This window comes from Sipha flava, unplaced genomic scaffold (assembly GCF_003268045.1).
Source record: "Sipha flava isolate LNK unplaced genomic scaffold, YSA_version1 129_pilon_pilon, whole genome shotgun sequence".
NCBI classification, from domain to species: domain Eukaryota; kingdom Metazoa; phylum Arthropoda; class Insecta; order Hemiptera; family Aphididae; genus Sipha; species Sipha flava.
In genome coordinates this window covers 521,562-541,689 of record NW_020271755.1, presented here as the reverse complement: position 1 = coordinate 541,689, position 20,128 = coordinate 521,562, and the positions used below count along the sequence as shown (strand labels likewise).

The following is a 20,128-nucleotide window of genomic DNA, read 5'->3' as shown; positions in this document are numbered from 1 at the left end:
AATATGTTAAAATATGGAATATCAAGTATAGCTCATTTTATTGCAAATTATTTAAAACAAATAAATTTGTTCCCTACTTATAAGATAATAAGTTGATATTTTTTCTATAAATATTTTCTAATCTTTGGAAAGAGAAAATGTAATAGATTCAATTAACTATTATATTTTGATATAAATAATTATAACATGAATATAGTCATGGTTCCATCAAAAGTATACTTTTTTTTTTTAAAGTGTTTGAATATAAATATCATAAAAGTAGGTACTAGGAATTAGATTATTTTTTTTAAAATTATCATTAGTATAAAAATGTTAAATACCACTCTAGGCGTAGGTCTATATTGCCTATCTCCTGAGCCAGGCCTGTACACAAGTACATGAGTAACCATTACAAATAAGTCTGTGATCTTATTACAGAACCAAGACTTTACTAGTTTCATTAATTTTTTTTTTAAATAACTTGTGGAGTTCTTTGTGAGTTTACAACATCATTAGTAAAAGCATGGTTTACTGAACAACTTCTTGATTTACAATTGATTGATTTTAAAGTAATGTTCAAAATGTTTAAAAGCAAATAATTGCAACAGTGAATACCTAAAGTACAATACATTTTTTTAAGGTTAAAATATAATATTAATTTTCTTTTCTTACGAGGATTCCAGCTATAGAGTAATATAGATATCATAGAGTATTGCTCTATGATTCCAACAAAGAATAACTTTATTGTTATTATTACTTTTATCCCTCTTAAAATTATTATTTTATATTTTATGGCATTTAAAAATAAAATATCTACCATGTTTTTAGTAGATACTATGCCAGAACGCAAGTAAAAAATACTTCTCATCTTGTAATGTTTTATATTAACCTGTTAATAATATTATTTTAGACAAACCAAAGTTACAATTCATGAAGTACCGTAAGTTACTTAAATTCAGTTACTTGTTTCATTTGCCAATTTTATTATTAGTAAAAACGTGTAAATTGCTTATTGTATATATAAAATTTATTTTAATTGATTATTTAAATAATAAATATAAAAATTACTTTGTCGTAAAAAAAAAGTACTCATTATTTTAGCAATTTAAAATTTAAGGCCAAGTTTTTTTACTGTGTATAAGAACTGGAAATATTATAACAAATATGATTATTTATTTAAATATTTTTAAAAGAAAATACAATAATTTATTTGTAACTTGAACAAAATGTTTTCAATTGGTGAGAAAATAAATATTAAATATAATTGATCAGATGTAAAATTCATTAAATAAAAATTAGTAATAAACATTTCGTTAGTATTGTTTATATGGATAATATGGTAGAAAGAATATCTAAATAATAGACATGCATTTTTGAGTTGTTTAATAATGTAGCCAAACACTTATACTATTATTGCATTATTTCTTTAATGTATGTAATATAATTATGTATATGTATATATATATATATATACATATAAAGGTTTTACACATTACAAAAAAAAAAAAAATTATAAGGAATATTTAACAAAAAAAAATAAGAATAAATTAAACATACTTGACAACTAAAATGTACATACAACAAAAAAAAAAAAAAATGAAATAAAATATACAAAATTGATCTATAACATTTGGGTAAAAAAAGTAAGTGATGAGAATGTAAAATATGTTGAACTATTTATATGTTTCAATAAAATTAGTATTGTACTTTAAACACAAAGTTGGATACGTGGAATACAACTCAGGTAACCAAAAATAAAATAAAAATATTACAAGTATTTTTAGTTAATCTTTGTTTTATTATTATCTTAATTTTTACACATACTAAAATAAGACTAAAATTAAAGTTTCCTTAACATTTAGTTACCTGACTTTTGACGTATACAAAACCGAATGTACGGCCCCTAATATTTATATTATTATTATAATAATAATAAAAAACACAAATACACTTATAACTATTCAAATTTAATTTATATTCTTATATGTGTAAATGTATATATATATATATATATATATATATATAAATTTACGTTAACACACCTCTCTATTCTAATGATATGAACAATGGAACGGTATACATTAAATTATTTTGATGTTAAATTTGTTGCTGGAGATGATAGATTGTTAAATTTTTTTAGCTCAATTAAAAATTAATAGTTTAAAAATATTTTTGAAAGCAAACAATAAGTTTAATGGCCGGTTAATTATTTGATCTCTTCATAGTTTGAGTCAAATGTTTTGGCTATAAGTATAAATATGAACTATAGCTATGCTTATACTAGTCAAAACATTTAAGTCCAACTTTAGATTTGTAAAAAATTAAAGAATATGTTTACATTGAATTTAAAATTAAGTTATGGGATATGTTGGAAATAGCTTATTAAGTCTATGTTGAAAAAAGAGGTTGAACACATAATTGTAGGAACAAGAAAAAAACCAATTTAAAATAAAATATTGAATTTAATATTTCAATCTATTAAAAGATAAGAAAAAAAAAGTTTTAAATAAATAATGTAGAAAGGCTAACATTAAAATTAATGCATACAGGCCATTCATTCTCTACAGCAATACATATGTCTATACTTTATCCAAATTACTATTGAATTGGTTATTTATTAAAAACTTACTGGAGTCATTTTAGAAATAATAACCGGCAAATTTATTCTAAGACTTAAATAATGATAAGAAAAGTTTAATGACTACACAATTGCCATACAGGCAAGACTTTAGGAACTTTAGTGAAATAGAAGAGAAAAAAGAGCAAACTGGTGGATTTTAATGATATGTGATTTTGAAAAACTAGTTTCATATACTGTAAATGGACCCAAAAACCAATATATGTTGATTTTTAATTGAATTTATTAACGGAACAGATTTAAAAACTAAAATGCATTTTATATAGGATTATAAAGACACACAAATCAAACACAGCAAACAATTCATTATGAACATTTTTATTGTCTTCTGAAGATTCTTCAAATTTAAATTTTTTTTTTTTTTTTAAACTAAAAATAAAATAAAAGTTGTACTGTTTCAAGTCTTTGTAGTTTTCAGTATTTGACAAATTTGAATACCATTGATAGAATAAGAATGAATTAGATCCCCAAAAAAACCAATGGGGTCATAAAAAGAAGTAATAATGTAAAATGATAACAAAACAAAATTAATTTACCATGCTTATGGAGTCCAGTAAGATATTGTTAAGTGGTTTTCTAAAAACTTATGGACTTTATAACTAATGTTGTACAATTTAAACTTTAAGTAGTTCAATAAGATGTGTTTAATTAATCACATTCATGTTAATGAACTCAAAAATGGTTTTATCATAACATCTCTAAAAAGTAAAGAATACTTACATATAAATTAATCAACGAAAAAAGAGCGCTTGTGAGCACAAAAAAAACTTAAAAAGTTTGATTTTCAGACCGACAATGACAATATTTTGATTAATCCCCAAGTTTAACGTTGCTATTTACAATATAAAAAGAAATGGAATGCTCCACTAACATTGTTAACACAGATCAAACAAAAAATCTATCTTAAGTTACTCTATATTATTATAATACTAATTGCTATTACTTTGTTACAAAACAAATTTTTTATTTACAAATTGTTTAAAGTTATGCGTAGGTAATATATATACATACGTTATAATACAGACATTAAATTGTAATAAATAAAGTCAAAATATATTGACTTAATTAAGAAGTATTGCGAGGATTCTCTTTTTTTTCCCATTCTTTTTAGGATCATTTAGAGCAGTTGAATTGTTTGTTTCACATAGGAAAATGTTATTAAATTTTAGAGTTTAAAGTCAATACAAAATATAATATGACTAACAAAGTGATAATTTGCCATCAATAGGAGCCCTGAAGTATCTACGTTGGCCGAGCTCATCAAATCCATTGTTTAGGGACGATGAGATGGACCAATGTCACTCGCTGTTACTTTGATGGTGATGATGGTGGTGATGGTGACCTCCAATAGACGGAGACGATACAAGTGCCAGAGGGTGTCCAGGAGAGGTTAGCATGGGAAACATTTCGCTTTGATTTTGCACAGACATGGAGGCAGTGAACATGTCCGTGTTGGTAGATGTGGTCTGACCACCAGCCATGGTTGTTGTCGGCGGATTGATGCGTTTCTCTTTCTGTCTGCGGTTGCAGAACCACACACGCACTACTTCTTTTTCCATGGACAGGTTGTCGGCCAAAATGGATATTTCTTCGGACGTAGGCTTGGGGTTCGCCCTAAACGCTTTTTCTAAAGAATATCTAATCGACGTCTCGATGGAAGTGCGCTTTTTACGACGCCTGCCGATCGCTTCCGGCGTGGTCAGAGGGTTACACAACGCGCTGGGATTGGTCATCGTGCTATCCGCGTCCACCAGCCACTTTTGCAATAACGGTTTTAGCTTGCACATGTTTTTGAACGACAGGTTCAGAGCTTCGAACCTCGAGATAGTCGTTTGAGAGAAATCGTTGCCGTATAGTTTACCCATTGCCAGGCCCACGTCGCCCTGAGTAAATCCTGTAATCACGAGAAAAATAAATAAAAAAAAAGTGTCAGACGAAACGTTTGCAACAAACGGACAATAATCGCGACAATTATTGACGCTTTCGGGTAATTATTGCCTATCCGTGCACTAACCTAATTTAATGCGTCTCTGTTTAAATAGTTTTGCGAACTGTTCCAATTCCTCGAGATCAGTAGTGTCATCAGTGCTGGTTTTGGTCTCGGCCAACCGGCTCAGAGCCGCCGCTGCCGACGGATCAAGGTCGTTGTTTGACGACTGGGTCTGAGCAGAATGTTTGGAATGATGAGACGGCGTCGACGAGCCAGTCGGTCGCGTCGACTGATTCGGTCCGTTGCCGACCGGGGATAGTTGATGATGGTTGTTGGTCATGTTCTGAGCCTGTTGGATTTGTTGCAATTGAAGTGATGCTTGAGTCAACGCTTGGTGAACCTAAACGAAGAGAGTTTGGATTAGAACGTATATAGACATGACTATGGTAAGTAATGGGTTGGGTGAAGGGAAATAAGTTGGTAAGAGTTTGTAGAAGTTTACCTGATTTTGGAAAAAGAACGGTGTTTGGTTTCCGTGCGTGGCGGTCGACTGTCTCATTAACAGATATTGGATTTGTTGCTGGAAGAGCGCTTGCAGTTCTTGGGGAGTCAGAGAGGACTGGCCGCCAGGGGGGCTTCCGATTAGCGGGTTGCTCTGCGGCGATAGAACTCCGAGCCCAGGAATCTATGAATAAGTCGAAGAAAAAAGGAATTACAAACGATACCGGTGGTGAAAACGATGCAAAAATTATACCTGTGCAAACTGTTGACTCTGGAGCGCAGCTAACGGGTCGCTGCCGCTTGTTACGTTTGCCGAACAGTTTCCCGATGGTCCAGTACTGCTCACGCCCGAGCTCGAAGAGCTCCCAGAATGTCTATGTGAAACCTACAAACGCAAATTAAATGAATGGTTCAAACATTGAAACATTTATTGAGGTATGATGACACACACATACACACACACACACACACACACACACACACACACAATCAATATATGTTTTGTTTAATTGATTTATGAAAATTTAATCCAAATATCATTATGTTTTGCATCGATAATTCGGTATATTAAAAACTTGCGACATGTTAATATAATCGCGCACGCGCGTAGTACCACGGTTTCGTTTAAGAAATACGAAACGCGGTGATTTCTGAAAACGTACATTGAAAGCACGAGTATAATAATGTTATAAAACGAAAAGCGGCGCGCGTGTGCATCACAATAATAATTGAAAAGAGAGGAAAAAAACGACAGTAAGGTTTACGGGGAAACAAAGAAATACGAGGACGCGTGTAACAAACAATATTGATATAAACGAAACGAATATGTTAACTCGAGAGTATCCGACATTGTGCGATGTGAACGAAAAAAAGAATAAATAAAAAATTTCGCAATAATACTGATCACGTATTATATGTTTGGAAAATGATTAACACGCGTAATCGCGAAAATATTTTTATCACGGGTAACGTGAACCGTCACCACCGATTGCGGAAGAGAAGGGAAAACATAATAAATTACACGATCAAGTGCACAGGAAAAGCGTAAATAACAAAAAAAAAAAAAAAGTAATAGGAAATCCCCCTGTATGTGTAATAAAGGACGTGATTCCGCGTAAACGTTTGATTCGGAGAAAAAACTCCCTACCCCCTCCCAATTATACGATGTCGACGCGGAAAATCTCTACGGGGAAAGTTCTCTCTCAGTTTCAAAGGTCCGTCGTCGTGGTCGGAGCCCGGATTTATCGGCGAAACAACGCGTTCGTGTCTGGTTGTTGTTTGGTTTACATATATCGTTTTTACTTCTATGAAAAACTGTGATGCGCACGCGATACAGTTTTTTGCGGACTGAAACGGAACCAGAATTGTGGATTTATCGGCGAAGCAACGCGTTCGTGTTCGGGTGTTTGGTTTACATATAATCGTTTTTACTTCTATAAAAAACTGGTGCGCGCGCGATACAGTTTTTTGCGGATTTAAACAGAACCGGAATCGTGGGGGGGAAAAAAACAGCGAACCGGAGAAGTCGACGACGGACGTGACGGAGTTTTACAGACACACCGAGGTCACGAGCACGTGCTGTATACAGCTGCATATAATAGTACGTAATATACATAAATATATATACATATTAAGTTCACGACACAACCTTATAAAATACTATCTTACAGCACACAATGCTACTGTATGGTACATTGTTATAAATGGTGTACACAACGCACATAGATATGTGCGGGCAACAGAGTTTACGGGGTAGGGACAAAGTGGAGCGGTAGAAGTAAAAAAACGGTATCATTACGCGTAATAATAATTATACGCGCCGAAAAAAAAACCTTTACCTACTCTCCTACAGTTTTATTATATTTCGTATTATTATTGTAATCGAACACCGGACTAGGTGCCTACGTATATTCCTATTGTGTTTATAGCGGTTCTTTTTGTTTTTTTTATCCGCAGCAATTCGGCTTACGAAGTCGCTACCACGGCTGGCGGTTAGGTGGCACACGCGAACGTCGTGTTTCGTACCAAGTCTTATCTCCGAACAAGGTTTTACATATCTTCTCCTCCCCCGTCTGCTTCGCTAACACGACGCGTGTTATTCGCGCGAATTATCTATTTCTTTCTCTTTGCCGACGCAATAAATGGTGAATTATTTAGCGGTACGCGAGAGACGGCAAAAACAACACCACGTACCTATATACGTATATATATATATAAAAGTAGGCGTAAAAATGACGTTTAAAAGTATGGTGGGGTGTCCTAGAAAATCTTTTTGGGGGAAATAATATAATTTGGGAACGCCGCCAATGACTTTTATACGCCGGCCGCGACCAGGAAAATCCATTAGACAAGAAGCGCGAGAGGCTTATTTCGGGCGAGTTGACAACACGGAGTGGTTGCGGGGGCACCGTTGAGCGTTATTAATCAATTCCCATCAACGACCGGTGCGCGTGTCATTGTTTCGCATCGTCTTTGAGATCCATTCCGCGTACGTGCACGAACAACACGCACGCACGCATTTATTTAAGACGGCTGTCAAAATTCCTCTTATTTAATTATATAACTTATTTCCCTCGTCGATATAGCCACGGCGATGTTACAAGAGGTGGTCGAGTTTTTCGGGCGGTGTTCTGCTGTTGACCCTCGTAGTTGTTGCTACGGCAGGCGTATAAACTTTTATTAAGATCTAATGAAAATATAATCCCCGTGCACCCTGTGTCTCGGCGCTACTACCCCCGTGAGTATCGATTTTAGCGATTCGATCGCATATACATATATACACCCCTAACCTAACATACGCTGTTGTCTTATTATAATCATATTCATATATATATATATATATATATATATATATATATAGGTGCAGTATACAGACAATTACTTCTAAACGTGGGGAAGGGGAATGAAGTTGTGCTGAAGTGCTCATATTAAATAAGGCACTTGATTAGCAAATAAGTCTACTTTTTTGTTTTTTTTCCCATAACTGTCAGACCTACATTGGCATCCAAGAGTGTAGTTATTTAATATCGTATTTATACGTATGTACTCGGGGTAAAGAATAAGTGACCGGAAAAGGATACTGTGACAAAACATTTACAGTGATCGTGTTTTGATACATTCATATTATTAATTTGAGACGTATTTCGCAATCTGCTCTTCGAACACGAGATTCTGCCCAGTTATTTTTATATACCTACTACTCCCAATTATCGTTGTTAGATCTGTCACTATTTTTCAATTCGTTCTTTGATCAACATTTCGTTTTTCTTATGAGACAATACATAACAGTCTCAGAAATGTTTCTTAAAACAAAATAAAAATGTAGGTATGTACGTCTAAAATGGAAATGCTGGACGGTAAATTTCGAATTTGAATTTCAAATTTTAACGATACGTCGAAAAAAATTGTATATAAATTGCCGATAACATAATATACCTCGTGGTCGCGATATTCGATAAGTCATACGTGTGTAACTGGACAAGACAGTTCACATATATGTGTTCTATACATATTCGATGAGTTTCCATACATACATACATACATATACAATATATACACATAGCATGTTTTCCGAAATCGAAAAGGGATATTTTTTCTAACATTTTATATGAGTTTTTTATTTATTTAAATAGCGTACGTCCGGGCCCTCTTTTTGACCGCAGTTCGCACTCTTTTTCGCCGTAACGGACTATATTAAAGAAGGGTCGAATATTAGATTGCCCCCAGCTACAGCACCACATATATACGAACCCATATATCGGTGTATAATCTTCAATAGACTGTAAATGTTTAAATATTCGGACGGAAGTAGTAAAACGTTTCAAAGGCTTCGTGTACATTGGACACTTGGAATATATTATCATATAATATACACGCTTTACTGCAGAGTACCGTATGTAAGATATCACGTTTATAAAAAAACACGCAGAAAGAGATAATTACGATAAATTATTAGTTTGCGCGTTAAACATGGTTTGTAGGTGGTGTACAAACGGGCCGAAATCATTAATGCATCCAGTAAACCTCGAGTTCACACTCGGACACAATACACAACGTACACGTTTGGAGCGGGCGCGAATAATTCAAGTACATAATGCAGACAATATTTGCCTTTTGTGTTTCGAGCGAACTTCCTTGCAGTACGGGTTAATTTTTCACGACTTGAATAATCGTCTGATCCGTGGTGGTTTACGCCCCCCTACACGTGAACCCGGTGATCGTAACTTGCCGCTAGTACGTTTATTTATGCATTATGTATATCATCATGTTATACGTGTATGAAGTAGGCACACTGCGTTTGTGAATAGAATCACGTTAAATGATGTGCGTCGTTATTACATAATTTATAAATGTGTAGGACGCGCGGCGCGTATGTATGTGTGTATAATATATTTTATAATACGATGTATCTTAATTTCTACGGTGTATACATGCATATGGTATATAACACAGCTACGAGTTGAATTGTTATTAAACGGATAAACGCTAGTGCAATTAGCGCACCAGCTATGGGGATTTATCATTTGTTACCATATAGTGGTGCCGCCCGCGATCGCATAAGTCCTTCTCGGAGTCGCGGTAGAAAATAGAAATAAAAAATAATAATGTAGGAACACATATAATGCTGTGTATAATGACTATAGGTGTAAAAAAAGAAACACCGCCCCACCATGATATTGCGTTTTATACGCGATACAGACACCAGTAGAAGAATGCGAACAGTGGTACGGCAATTTGTCTGAATCTGTAAACGATTATTATGTGACGTCATTACGTTAGCACGAATAACGAGATTACCAATATGTATTAAATTGTTTAATGCCTCATCTTCGAACCATCTTTATTTTTCAAACACGAAGATTATTATTTGCGGTCGTGATGAAATTAGTACATGATTAAGTGATTGAAACTTAAATAATCGAATTTAATGAATTAAACATGGTATTTTTCTTTAAAATTAATACAACTTCAACTATCAATATCTATCAAAATCACATGTATAAGATATTTATTTAGACCAAACAGTATTCTCGCATAATTCGGTTTTAATAGTATTGGGAAATGTCGATTGTACGCGCACAATATGGGGCATCATATGTAACGCATCTTGAGTGTTATATATAATAATAAATGATTGTAATCAAATAAACGATTTGTATGGCCTCTACGAGTAAAAATCGAAATGAGTTTAGTATTATGCGAAAATCATGATATAGTTCCGACGTTTAAAATTAAAAAATACATCAAAAAAATCAATTTTGTACGTTTTGAGTACTTATTTACATTTCATTTTTTACAACATAATATAACTTACCAAATTCAATGCTCCACTTCTGTCTGGTGACCCATCCGAATTGAGCAACAAATCGTCACTTCCAGTGCTATCCTCGCTGTGATCGACGATATCTTCCGCCCTTTCTTCGTCTCCATTATCATCTGTAACACGAAAGGAAATTAATCACATTTTAAAATTTATAAAATCGTTCAGATTTGACATAACACATTTGAAATTTTTTAACAAGCTTTACGCTGTAGCTGACATTAGTGCATTCAACTTAAACATAAATCATTTGATGTACAACAATACTTTTGTGTTGCTTGTTGGCTCGTGTACAAAAGGGGTGTCATTCGCCACGAGTCTCACCCCCTTTCTGAAGAAAAGGGTTTTAAAAAAATGATTATCGAATAATTTACGCTTGTATAATATAGCACTATGATTGGACCGATGATGAATTGTATGTAGGGACAAAAGACGATTACAAAAAACCAACCCCGCATCTAAGTCGCGTACTTTTGCAATTGGTTAGTTATGCAAACGAGGGTTCATACTGAACATGGCTTCCGACTACCCTTTTTTTAACGCGCTGAATTCCTAACACACGCCCAACGTATTAAGCCAATATAGTTTTTTTTTCTAAATATCGCTGACGGTTCAATTTAATTTTGTTATAAACAATTAGGTATATAAAATACTTTTATAACTATTTAATTTATTTTATCAATTTATTGTATATCAGTAACGTAAAAAAACCCTTATGGAGTAAATGAGCAACAATATATTGAAAATAAATTAAATATTGAAATCAATGTATTAGTAATTACTTCATATGGACAGAATTTAAATATATATTGACATTTTAAATAATATTCATAGATTTTTATAATATTATACCTTTATTTGTATTTAAATTATAATAAAACAAAATCATGGTGACCACGTTAAGAGTAGGGTTGCATCAGATTTTATGTCCAATCGTAATTGAAAATCTCCCTAGCCATTTATGCTGGTGCCCGTATGTCTGGTCACGTTGAATATAAAATAAATACAATCTAAAGTGTGTTCAATTACGTTAAAATTAGAACAAGTTTTGTACATTTTAAAAACTTGTATAATTATTATAAATTAGAGAAAAATCTTGCTGAATCACGTTCACCCCTATATGCGGGCAAAATTGTACTTTTTAACCTAAAAAATTTAATTTCCTAGATGTCAACACGAGAAAAATATTTTCCCATAATCGATCATGGTTGATTTTAAAGTCAAAAATATAGTTTTACGGGTCAGCGAGCACACAAATTGAGCCTATGCTATGAAGTTTTTATATATGCAGAAATATAGGGAGCTGTATCTTTTTACCCCATTTTCACCCTCTTATATGGTTTTACATTTCCTCGATGTGATCCCTAAAGTCAAGTCATGATAGAGGTTAAACCACGGCAGCTATACATTCACTACACGATGTTATAGTCAATCAAATTGATCTCATGAATATGTAAAATATTTTATTCTGTTTTTAAACATAATAAAATAATTATATTTGTTAAGGATTAATAATATAATTACTGTAAATTTTTAACTGACCTTCTTCTGGAATTGGTGACGGAGATTTGGTACTTTTAATACTTTCGGCATCGGTACCTGTAACAAATAAAAAACAATATTTTTATCATTCAATTTGACACTAAGGATAAGGGTCTCAAAGGGTTATGAGCTCGTGCTATATTGCTGTTGTGTTTTGTTCCTGTTTTTAACGTCGGCACATTGCGCGTGTACATAGCCTAAAGGGAAACGGGTGGGATTTTATGAATAGAACCGGCACGAGATATAATACAAGGACCTGATTTATATACACTATAGTATTCTATCACCAATGCACACATTTCTTATTGTAAAGGGACGTGACCGAAGCGGCTATAAACGATAAAGGTTACATATTGACAAAGTATAGCACGTGATAGAAATTAATTTTTTTTTTTAATATTTCTTACAATTTCAGTTGCATTCACATTTTTTATATGGTTATTCTAACCGCAAAATTCGAGATCTTTTACCCCCGGAGGAGAGTTAAAATTTATTGTTGATCAAATAAGTTATATTATTAAATCGTTTAATTTTCAAAAACTAAACACTACACTTAATTTCCCAATGGACTTGATATACTAAATTTATGATTTAAAACATAAAGTAGGAAAAGAAAACTTTTGTATATTTCTAATATAAACTTGGTAATCACGTTTTATACAGTATCTACTGATTATTATAAATTGAAAATCGTTGAAAATAAAATATGAAAATCTATCTTATGTACCAGCAGGTATCCACTGTTCGTCCAGCTAAAAATGGCCAATATGCGAGTATGAAAATTCACGGGATACGTAAAATAGACTTAGGGATTCGCAAAACACATTGAACTATTGCACGAGACGAGTGAAAAACAGATAAAGGCCATAAGTACTACGTATTCCCAAGGGTGACATTTCGTGTTCGAAAGTGCGATTTAGTCAGAAGTGATGTGTCTTATTTATATGAACGCAACGTGCCAAGAAGACAACCCAAACACCCTATGGCCATTTATTACGTTTAACCTCGACGGACTATATTTTTTTCTTTTCTTAAGATCCCCTTCTTTGAGGGAAAACAAATACGAAAACGATGGAAAATTTAAATTTATACACCAAAGAGTATGTCGAACGAGTCAAATAAGTCAATGAAATATAAATAATGACCAGCCGTTAGATGGATAATTTACCTATGAAATTTAACTTATGAATTTTTTATAAAGGCAATACGAATTAATAATTTCTTTGCGGTCAAAACGTATACATGACAAATGAGAGTATGTCAGATATCATGTTTTTTTTTTAAATTGACGTATAGCATGAAACTTGAATTCGATAAAAAATGTAATAGTTGGTCAATTAAACATTAGAAAGAATTATTGACAGGGAATACTCAAACGTCAAGTCACTATTGCCCTATAAGGAATACTTTTCAAAAATAGGTAACAAAAAAATACTTATTCAATTATTTACACAAGAAATGCAATATTTTTTTGATGTACGATTTGTGTAAAAAGTAATAATAAAAAAAAAAGGTACAAAACGTGAATATCAATTCAAATTATTATTAAAAAAAATACACCAGAAACTTTTAATCAAATATTATGATATAAAATTTCAAATTGTAAAAAAATATTTAAATTAAAGGTTTTTTAAAACATTAACATATTTTATAGGTCGTAATAATTAAATTATTGACCAATAAATTTGTTTTTTTTTTAAAATAGTCCTATTGCATTATTTAAAAAACATAAATAACGTTATTGACATATTGACTTTTTTTTTAGTATTTCATAAAACTGATGTTGTAATGAAAAATCGATTATATTATTGCAGAATAATGAAGGTAAGCATTTTATATACATTCATAAGTTCATTAACAGTCCAGTAGTTACAACTTATCAATACGTTATGTTATAAGGTTCACCGTAAGTACGTCTACAATGTAGACTTTACATTGAATTGTAATAATTATTATTTTCATATACGACGTTTTGATTTCACTAGCTCGTAGAATGACTCATTTAGATATCGATCGTTGTTTGTGTGTGACATATTTTAATACCCTCGCAAATAAGAGCGACCGTGCATGCGTAATCCATATACATATAGACGAAAAATCCCCAAAAATGAGGGTAGTTTTGTCTCGAAACTGGATATATGTACATGGAATACATTATAGTAATACAGCTCTGTGAATGTTTGCCACACGTATATTCATTATATTCCCCAATACATCGCAGATGTTGGTTCGGGGGCGGACTGTTATATAGGGGTCAGCAAATCTTGCATATACGAGTGAGCCAGTCTGTGAATCATTCACCGAAGGGCGAATAATTTGAATCGTGTTTTTTTTATGAAAAAATGAATAAATAAATAGAAGTCTGCAGCATTCAGGGTTAAAAATAAAAGGGCCTTAATTTGAATTTCCATCAAAAAAGAATATAAAATTTAGTGCTGGCGAATACTATTTTAATAATTTAAGTACGGTTCAAAAGATCTCTTCACCCTAAACAAATAAGACTCTACGTTAAGAAACAAAACAACAAATACCTACAGTCTTCTCCACACGGGCAGCCAAAAGCGTATGAATACTCATATGCTATTTTATTTATTCTGGTCACTACTTATATACTGTCATAACTAGGCTGTATACAAACACAATATGTAAATTAAAAATATTGCTTACACTCAGATTATCATGACGTTATTTGATAGGTATACTACAGGTTAGGTATACACCATACATATTCCATGCACGTGTGGCTTACAATATTTAGTAGGGTATTAAAACTGGAAATATGATGTGTATGTGCATGAACATATATTATATTTTTGCATTAGATATTTCCAATAACACCAGGCTACCACCATTTCATTGTGATAATACAACATACAAATACCACCAGCAGTTTTGAAAACGCCGATTCAGGGTCGATACGGATATTTAAAATTTATATTTTATTCTTGTATACATTATAACATTCGACACATGTGCACTGCATACAATATTTATATGCTAATCCTGGGCTGGCTGACCACTTGGTTGTTCCCCAGGTATAAAGAGCGATTTCTTTGGAAATAATTTGAATAGACCCTGTGACCTGACAAAGGACTGTATATCCTTGACGCCAAACGCACTGCCCGCCTGGCACATATTTTTGTTACGATTTCTACGTACAACGATACGTAACCATGTATAAGAAGATATTATTTTTACAAGAAAAATAGTTACATTATTCATATTTGTTAGAACCATAAATATTATATTATTTATATATTATTATATATTATATAATATAATAATATATATTAATAATATTATATATATTATTTATATATTATATTAATATTATACTAAATTATTTCATTAAATTTAGCTATTATAAAAATAAGGAAAAAAATTAAGGCGAGGTTTACTTATATTATTCATTTTGTATAGTATTAGGTTTTTTTTTAGTTAGCTGACCAAAATCTGGTTTTTTCCTTTTGTTTGAAACGTATCCTTCAATAATTCCCCATTAACTATTTCATTAGTCTTCCACTACACGAATTTAAGTTTTCAGCCCCTTCCAAACATCCCTACAAACTCAAAGGCCGTTAATAATAAATATCAATCCCTCCTATCCACTAACATTAGTTGAAATTTCTTTTTCCCCTAAAGTGAGAAACAACATGTGCAAAACTATTCTGTCATCTTGGAATCGAGTATATTAAACGTAAGAACTTGAAATAAGACTATAAAGACTTATAGTACTATATAGTACTATATACGTAAGAATGAATATTGAATAATTATGAATATTTTTTTATAAATGACAATCGAGTAACTAAATTAATTAACTAATTAAGCGAGTTTATATTAATTTGTATGAAATTAAAAATTAATAACACGAAATAAAAAAAAAACTATAAAAATATGAACACAAACAATGTTAAGTTATCAAAATCGTACAAGCAATAGGTATCGACTCGGTGTACATGACTGGTCACGTAATATAGAAGAAAATAAAACGTACTAGGAAAGAATAATTTATATTGGCTTATGTTGAAAAAATCGAAAACTTTCTCCAAGTTAAAATGTTCATTCTAAAGTAGCTTAGAAAGCGAATCATTATAAAAGTGTAAACTATATACGACTAAAAATTCGAAATACACAATTTCGCATCATAATATTATACCTAACGAATAACAATAATAATATGCTGAACGGCGTGTAATTGGATACTTGCCATTGATTAAACGGTAAACGTGATTAAAGAAGTCAATATGTGTACGTTTACATATTTGTCAATAGGAATATTAAAATTTAAGCGTTTCATAGAATAATATTTAGATTATCTATAGTCATAATAAAAAACATAAAACTTACTGGAATACGGAAAATATTCGGTAATTTCAATAATAGGTTCCATTATTAATGCCATGATTTCCATTTCCATGTCCATTTTTATAAATTTCACATATAAAAATAAAATATACTTTCATCGCACTAAACTACGGAAGAGACATTTACAGATTGAACGATTTAGAAGCACTTAACGCGTTCTACACTATTCAAATATATTCGGACCTAATTCCAACGCTATTTCATCCCCACCTACGCGATCGGTATATCCGTATATTTGTATATAGGTAGTGCTACACATTTTTATTATACCTACCGACAATTCAGGTTCACTCTACCACCTCGACGCGTCCAATTGTACCTCAAAATTTCTACTGAATAAAATGTATACAAATCACAACAAAATAGTTAACATGAAACAGTTTTAGTGTTAAACACACGTACCACCACACACTGATGAATCATATTTCAATAACATCTAATGTTTTATTCAAGGAGAATGAGGTATATGAATATCATTGTTGATTTTATAACGTTATGATTATATATGATTTGTATTATATTATAAACATGTTTGTATAATGTGCATATACAATTATAATATGTATGTATAAATATAGTGATTATTAATTTCTAAGAATATTAAATAAAATAAAATGATGATAATTGTATACGTTGAGAAACCCTGTATAATCTGCATGCTTTGCATCCCTGACTACATAACATATTGTAATACGTTAGAGCATTCTTGGCACCCTACTGATTATTTTTGAATAAACATTTTTCCAATTGAATTTATGGCATTTTGAGTTATTTTTTTTCTTTTGATGTCGATTCTTATTTTGCTTCAAGTATATAGTTATCTTCCGGTTTTTACCGAATTCATTTTTTGCAATCGTTCTTTACCCTTCGGAAAAAAATTGACTCCCCAACGATACAAAATTGGAACGCTACTCATTTCACGCGTATTAAACACGATCCCTCACCCTTGGCCATAGAAAGCTTATCTATGTCCACACGCCTGATAGTAGTACTTGTTTAACATAGATATAAGATACAATTACTTGAAAAAAACTTTTTTAAACATGATTGAAAAAAAATAGTAATAGTTATATAAAATTGCAAAGAATATGTCAATACATGGTTCATAAATAATCTTTAAACAATAATTTAATATTTAGTAATGAAAATTTAAATGATAATAGTTTTATAACTTAACATTAAGATAAAAAAAAAAGAAAATTGAAAGGCTAGTTATTTGCAATTACAAGTACATAGTTATGTTTTTCTTCTAATAATTTTCATACGGCAAAATAATACTTGTTGAACTTGGTTTTTATCACTCAGTCGATTTAACTACTAAACATACATCGTTATGATGAGGGGCTGAAAATCGCGGAGAAAATCTGAGCAGAGGTCTAAAAGGAAAAAAATGACCGAATATAAAAAGGGGTGAATGATACACAAGCATGAGTTTATGATGGCATGTTTTCATCGTATTACAAGATGTGCCACCCTCGCATACTCGTTTGTTTTTTTATGCGCTTTTCGCATGTCTGCACATATAAATCAGAGATTCGTAACACCTGCTGTTGAAATGCAATAGTCCCTTAACATAAAAAAAAAAAAAATTATACTACCGATATCCTCGCAATGTCTACATTTACAAGGCCACCACTTGTATATCCCTGCGATCTAGGAGATGTTCATCGTTTTTTTCTTTTTTTTTGGCTCTCGATTACGCAGACCGTTTTTTTTTTAAAAAAAAAAAGCAGGTGTGTTTAAGTGTACATAACTGATTTGTGAAATTCAACTGGCTCTGTATTCTGCGTTTTTATTTTTCAAAAATATAATATTTATTTCCAGCAAGAGGTTTTACATAAAAAATCCAAATATATTTTTCGTATATTCAAAACACGTTAAAAACAAAATGGTAGTTCACGGTATAGCTTCTATTTTATTATGCCTTTGTCACGTGACATTTCTCTTTTTGTTATTATTACCTGTATGTTTTATAGAAGGGTTAAATGTAACGCATGCCAATATAGCTTGTGCCAGGAGTAAACCTTTTTAGCCATATATTCAATCAATGAATAGAGAAAGAAATTGTTTATATTCTGGTACGTGTAATGCTACTCTTTTTTTTTTCAACATGCGGGATTTAGTGCGCAGTAGTTGTTTTTTTATTCAAAGGGGGTGATAAAAATGCACCCCATTGGCTCGAGCTATTTATTCAGCTCTTTTATTCATTTTTATACCTGCGTTAAAAGGGTAAAAAACGGTTGGTTTTACCACCTGCGTCACGCGCTTGTGTCGAAATGCACACCCTGTCTTTTTGTCGTTGAAAAATGTATTTTAAAAAAAATATGTATTATAAACTTAAGATCCTGGGGTGCTAGAATTTTGAGGAAGTGAAAATTATAGGGAAGTTCATTAATTCTACTACATATTTTTCGTAACGGATTTTTCTTTTATAAAAGATTTTTATGGCATCCCTTTGCGATAGCTCCACAGCCTATAAAAACCGTTATGCAAAAAGGGGAGATCAAAAGGGTTGACTATGTATGGTAATTCGCTTCCTGATTGGCTATAGTATAGTTCAACGAAAGTAAAACAAAATGGTGTTTAAAAAATATAGTATACAAGATTTATAAAATTGTTTTATACTCTCAATTATATAGTTTTAAATATTTTTTATCATACATTCTATTTTTTTTTTTTCAAAATTTGAAACCATTGACGAACTAAATAACATACCAATAGTGGCTATATGTTAACTAAACTTAGTTCTTTGGAGTCAACAATTTTGTATTAAGTGAAGTTTTCAACGTTAAAACGAAAATAATTTAATCTTTCCTTTAAAAAAACGTAATTTAAATGCCATTGACCAACCCTAAAATGCATTATATACAGACTTATAGGTTTTTTTATATTGTCCACTGTAATCGAATTTTGACCGGACCCTTTCGCACGTTTCTTTAGAGTTTTACTTTAAGTGCCTTTCAATTTCGCACCCATTTACCCAAGTAGGAGTTTATTTTCTAGCAAAAAAAAAAAGGATAAAAAAACAACCACTTGGCCTTAACAGCTGTTGGCGAGCACAGAGTAAATAAATAATACGAAGTGAATTTATTTCTTTTGTTTCGTTCGATTTCGAAATGATAAAAAAAATCACTCAGAATTCCGTACATGGCCTTTGACGGTTTTTCAGAGGGTTGAGGTCAACAATATATATATATATATATATTAAAAAAAACTGGTCACATAATTTGAACTGAATCCGATTGAAATGTAAATAGAAATAATTCGATGGCCAAACATCAGGCACAGACCAAAAACGATGAATTCATGCTTGTGTGTGCGATGTTCCCTTCAATAATCTAATGCAACCAAGGGAGTATAAAGATGGAAAATAGGAATTTCAAAAGGTCAGTGAGGAACAATAATACAAGATAAGAAGAGACATGGCAAAGGGCAGATAGCGCGGCTACAAAGGCCAGTGGATTGGAAAAAGGGGTATATGTTGAAAAAAAGTTCGATGATTGAATACATATATATATATATATATATATATATATATGTTCTCCCCCAATTTACTTACGAGTACATACTACATATAGTGGAAATCTAGGAGTAGAAGAGGGATATTATATGTTAGTCTTCCCTTTGACCAGTATTTTTGTTTAATTCTATTAAAAAAAATAATCGAAAGCATCATATTATGTTCTTTGAAGTTTTAAATAAAACAAAATACATCAATAAAAAACGGTGATTAAAAAACTTAAATAATAAAACAGTTTTAATATAAACAATTTAACATACAAATTCAACCGGAATATCCAAATCGTGCTACTATTAACTATCGAGTTGTATTAATCTTAAAAATAGCAAT

General features: G+C 31.7%; 1 protein-coding gene across 1 annotated transcript in view; it reads right to left on the bottom strand.

Annotated features, from left to right (window-relative positions):
• Positions 1-3,604: 3,604 nt before the first annotated feature.
• Positions 3,605-20,128, bottom strand: part of LOC112694410 (POU domain protein 2-like) — a 39,356-nt gene continuing 22,832 nt past the window's right edge. Inside the window, exons 3-8 of the mRNA XM_025569859.1 lie at positions 11,911-11,967; positions 10,363-10,484; positions 5,302-5,433; positions 5,050-5,232; positions 4,632-4,947; positions 3,605-4,511 (exon numbers count right to left, since the gene is read on the bottom strand). Coding sequence (XP_025425644.1) covers positions 3,916-4,511; positions 4,632-4,947; positions 5,050-5,232; positions 5,302-5,433; positions 10,363-10,484; positions 11,911-11,967 — 1,406 coding nt within the window. The 3' untranslated portion in view covers positions 3,605-3,915. The remainder of the gene's footprint in view (positions 4,512-4,631; positions 4,948-5,049; positions 5,233-5,301; positions 5,434-10,362; positions 10,485-11,910; positions 11,968-20,128) is intronic.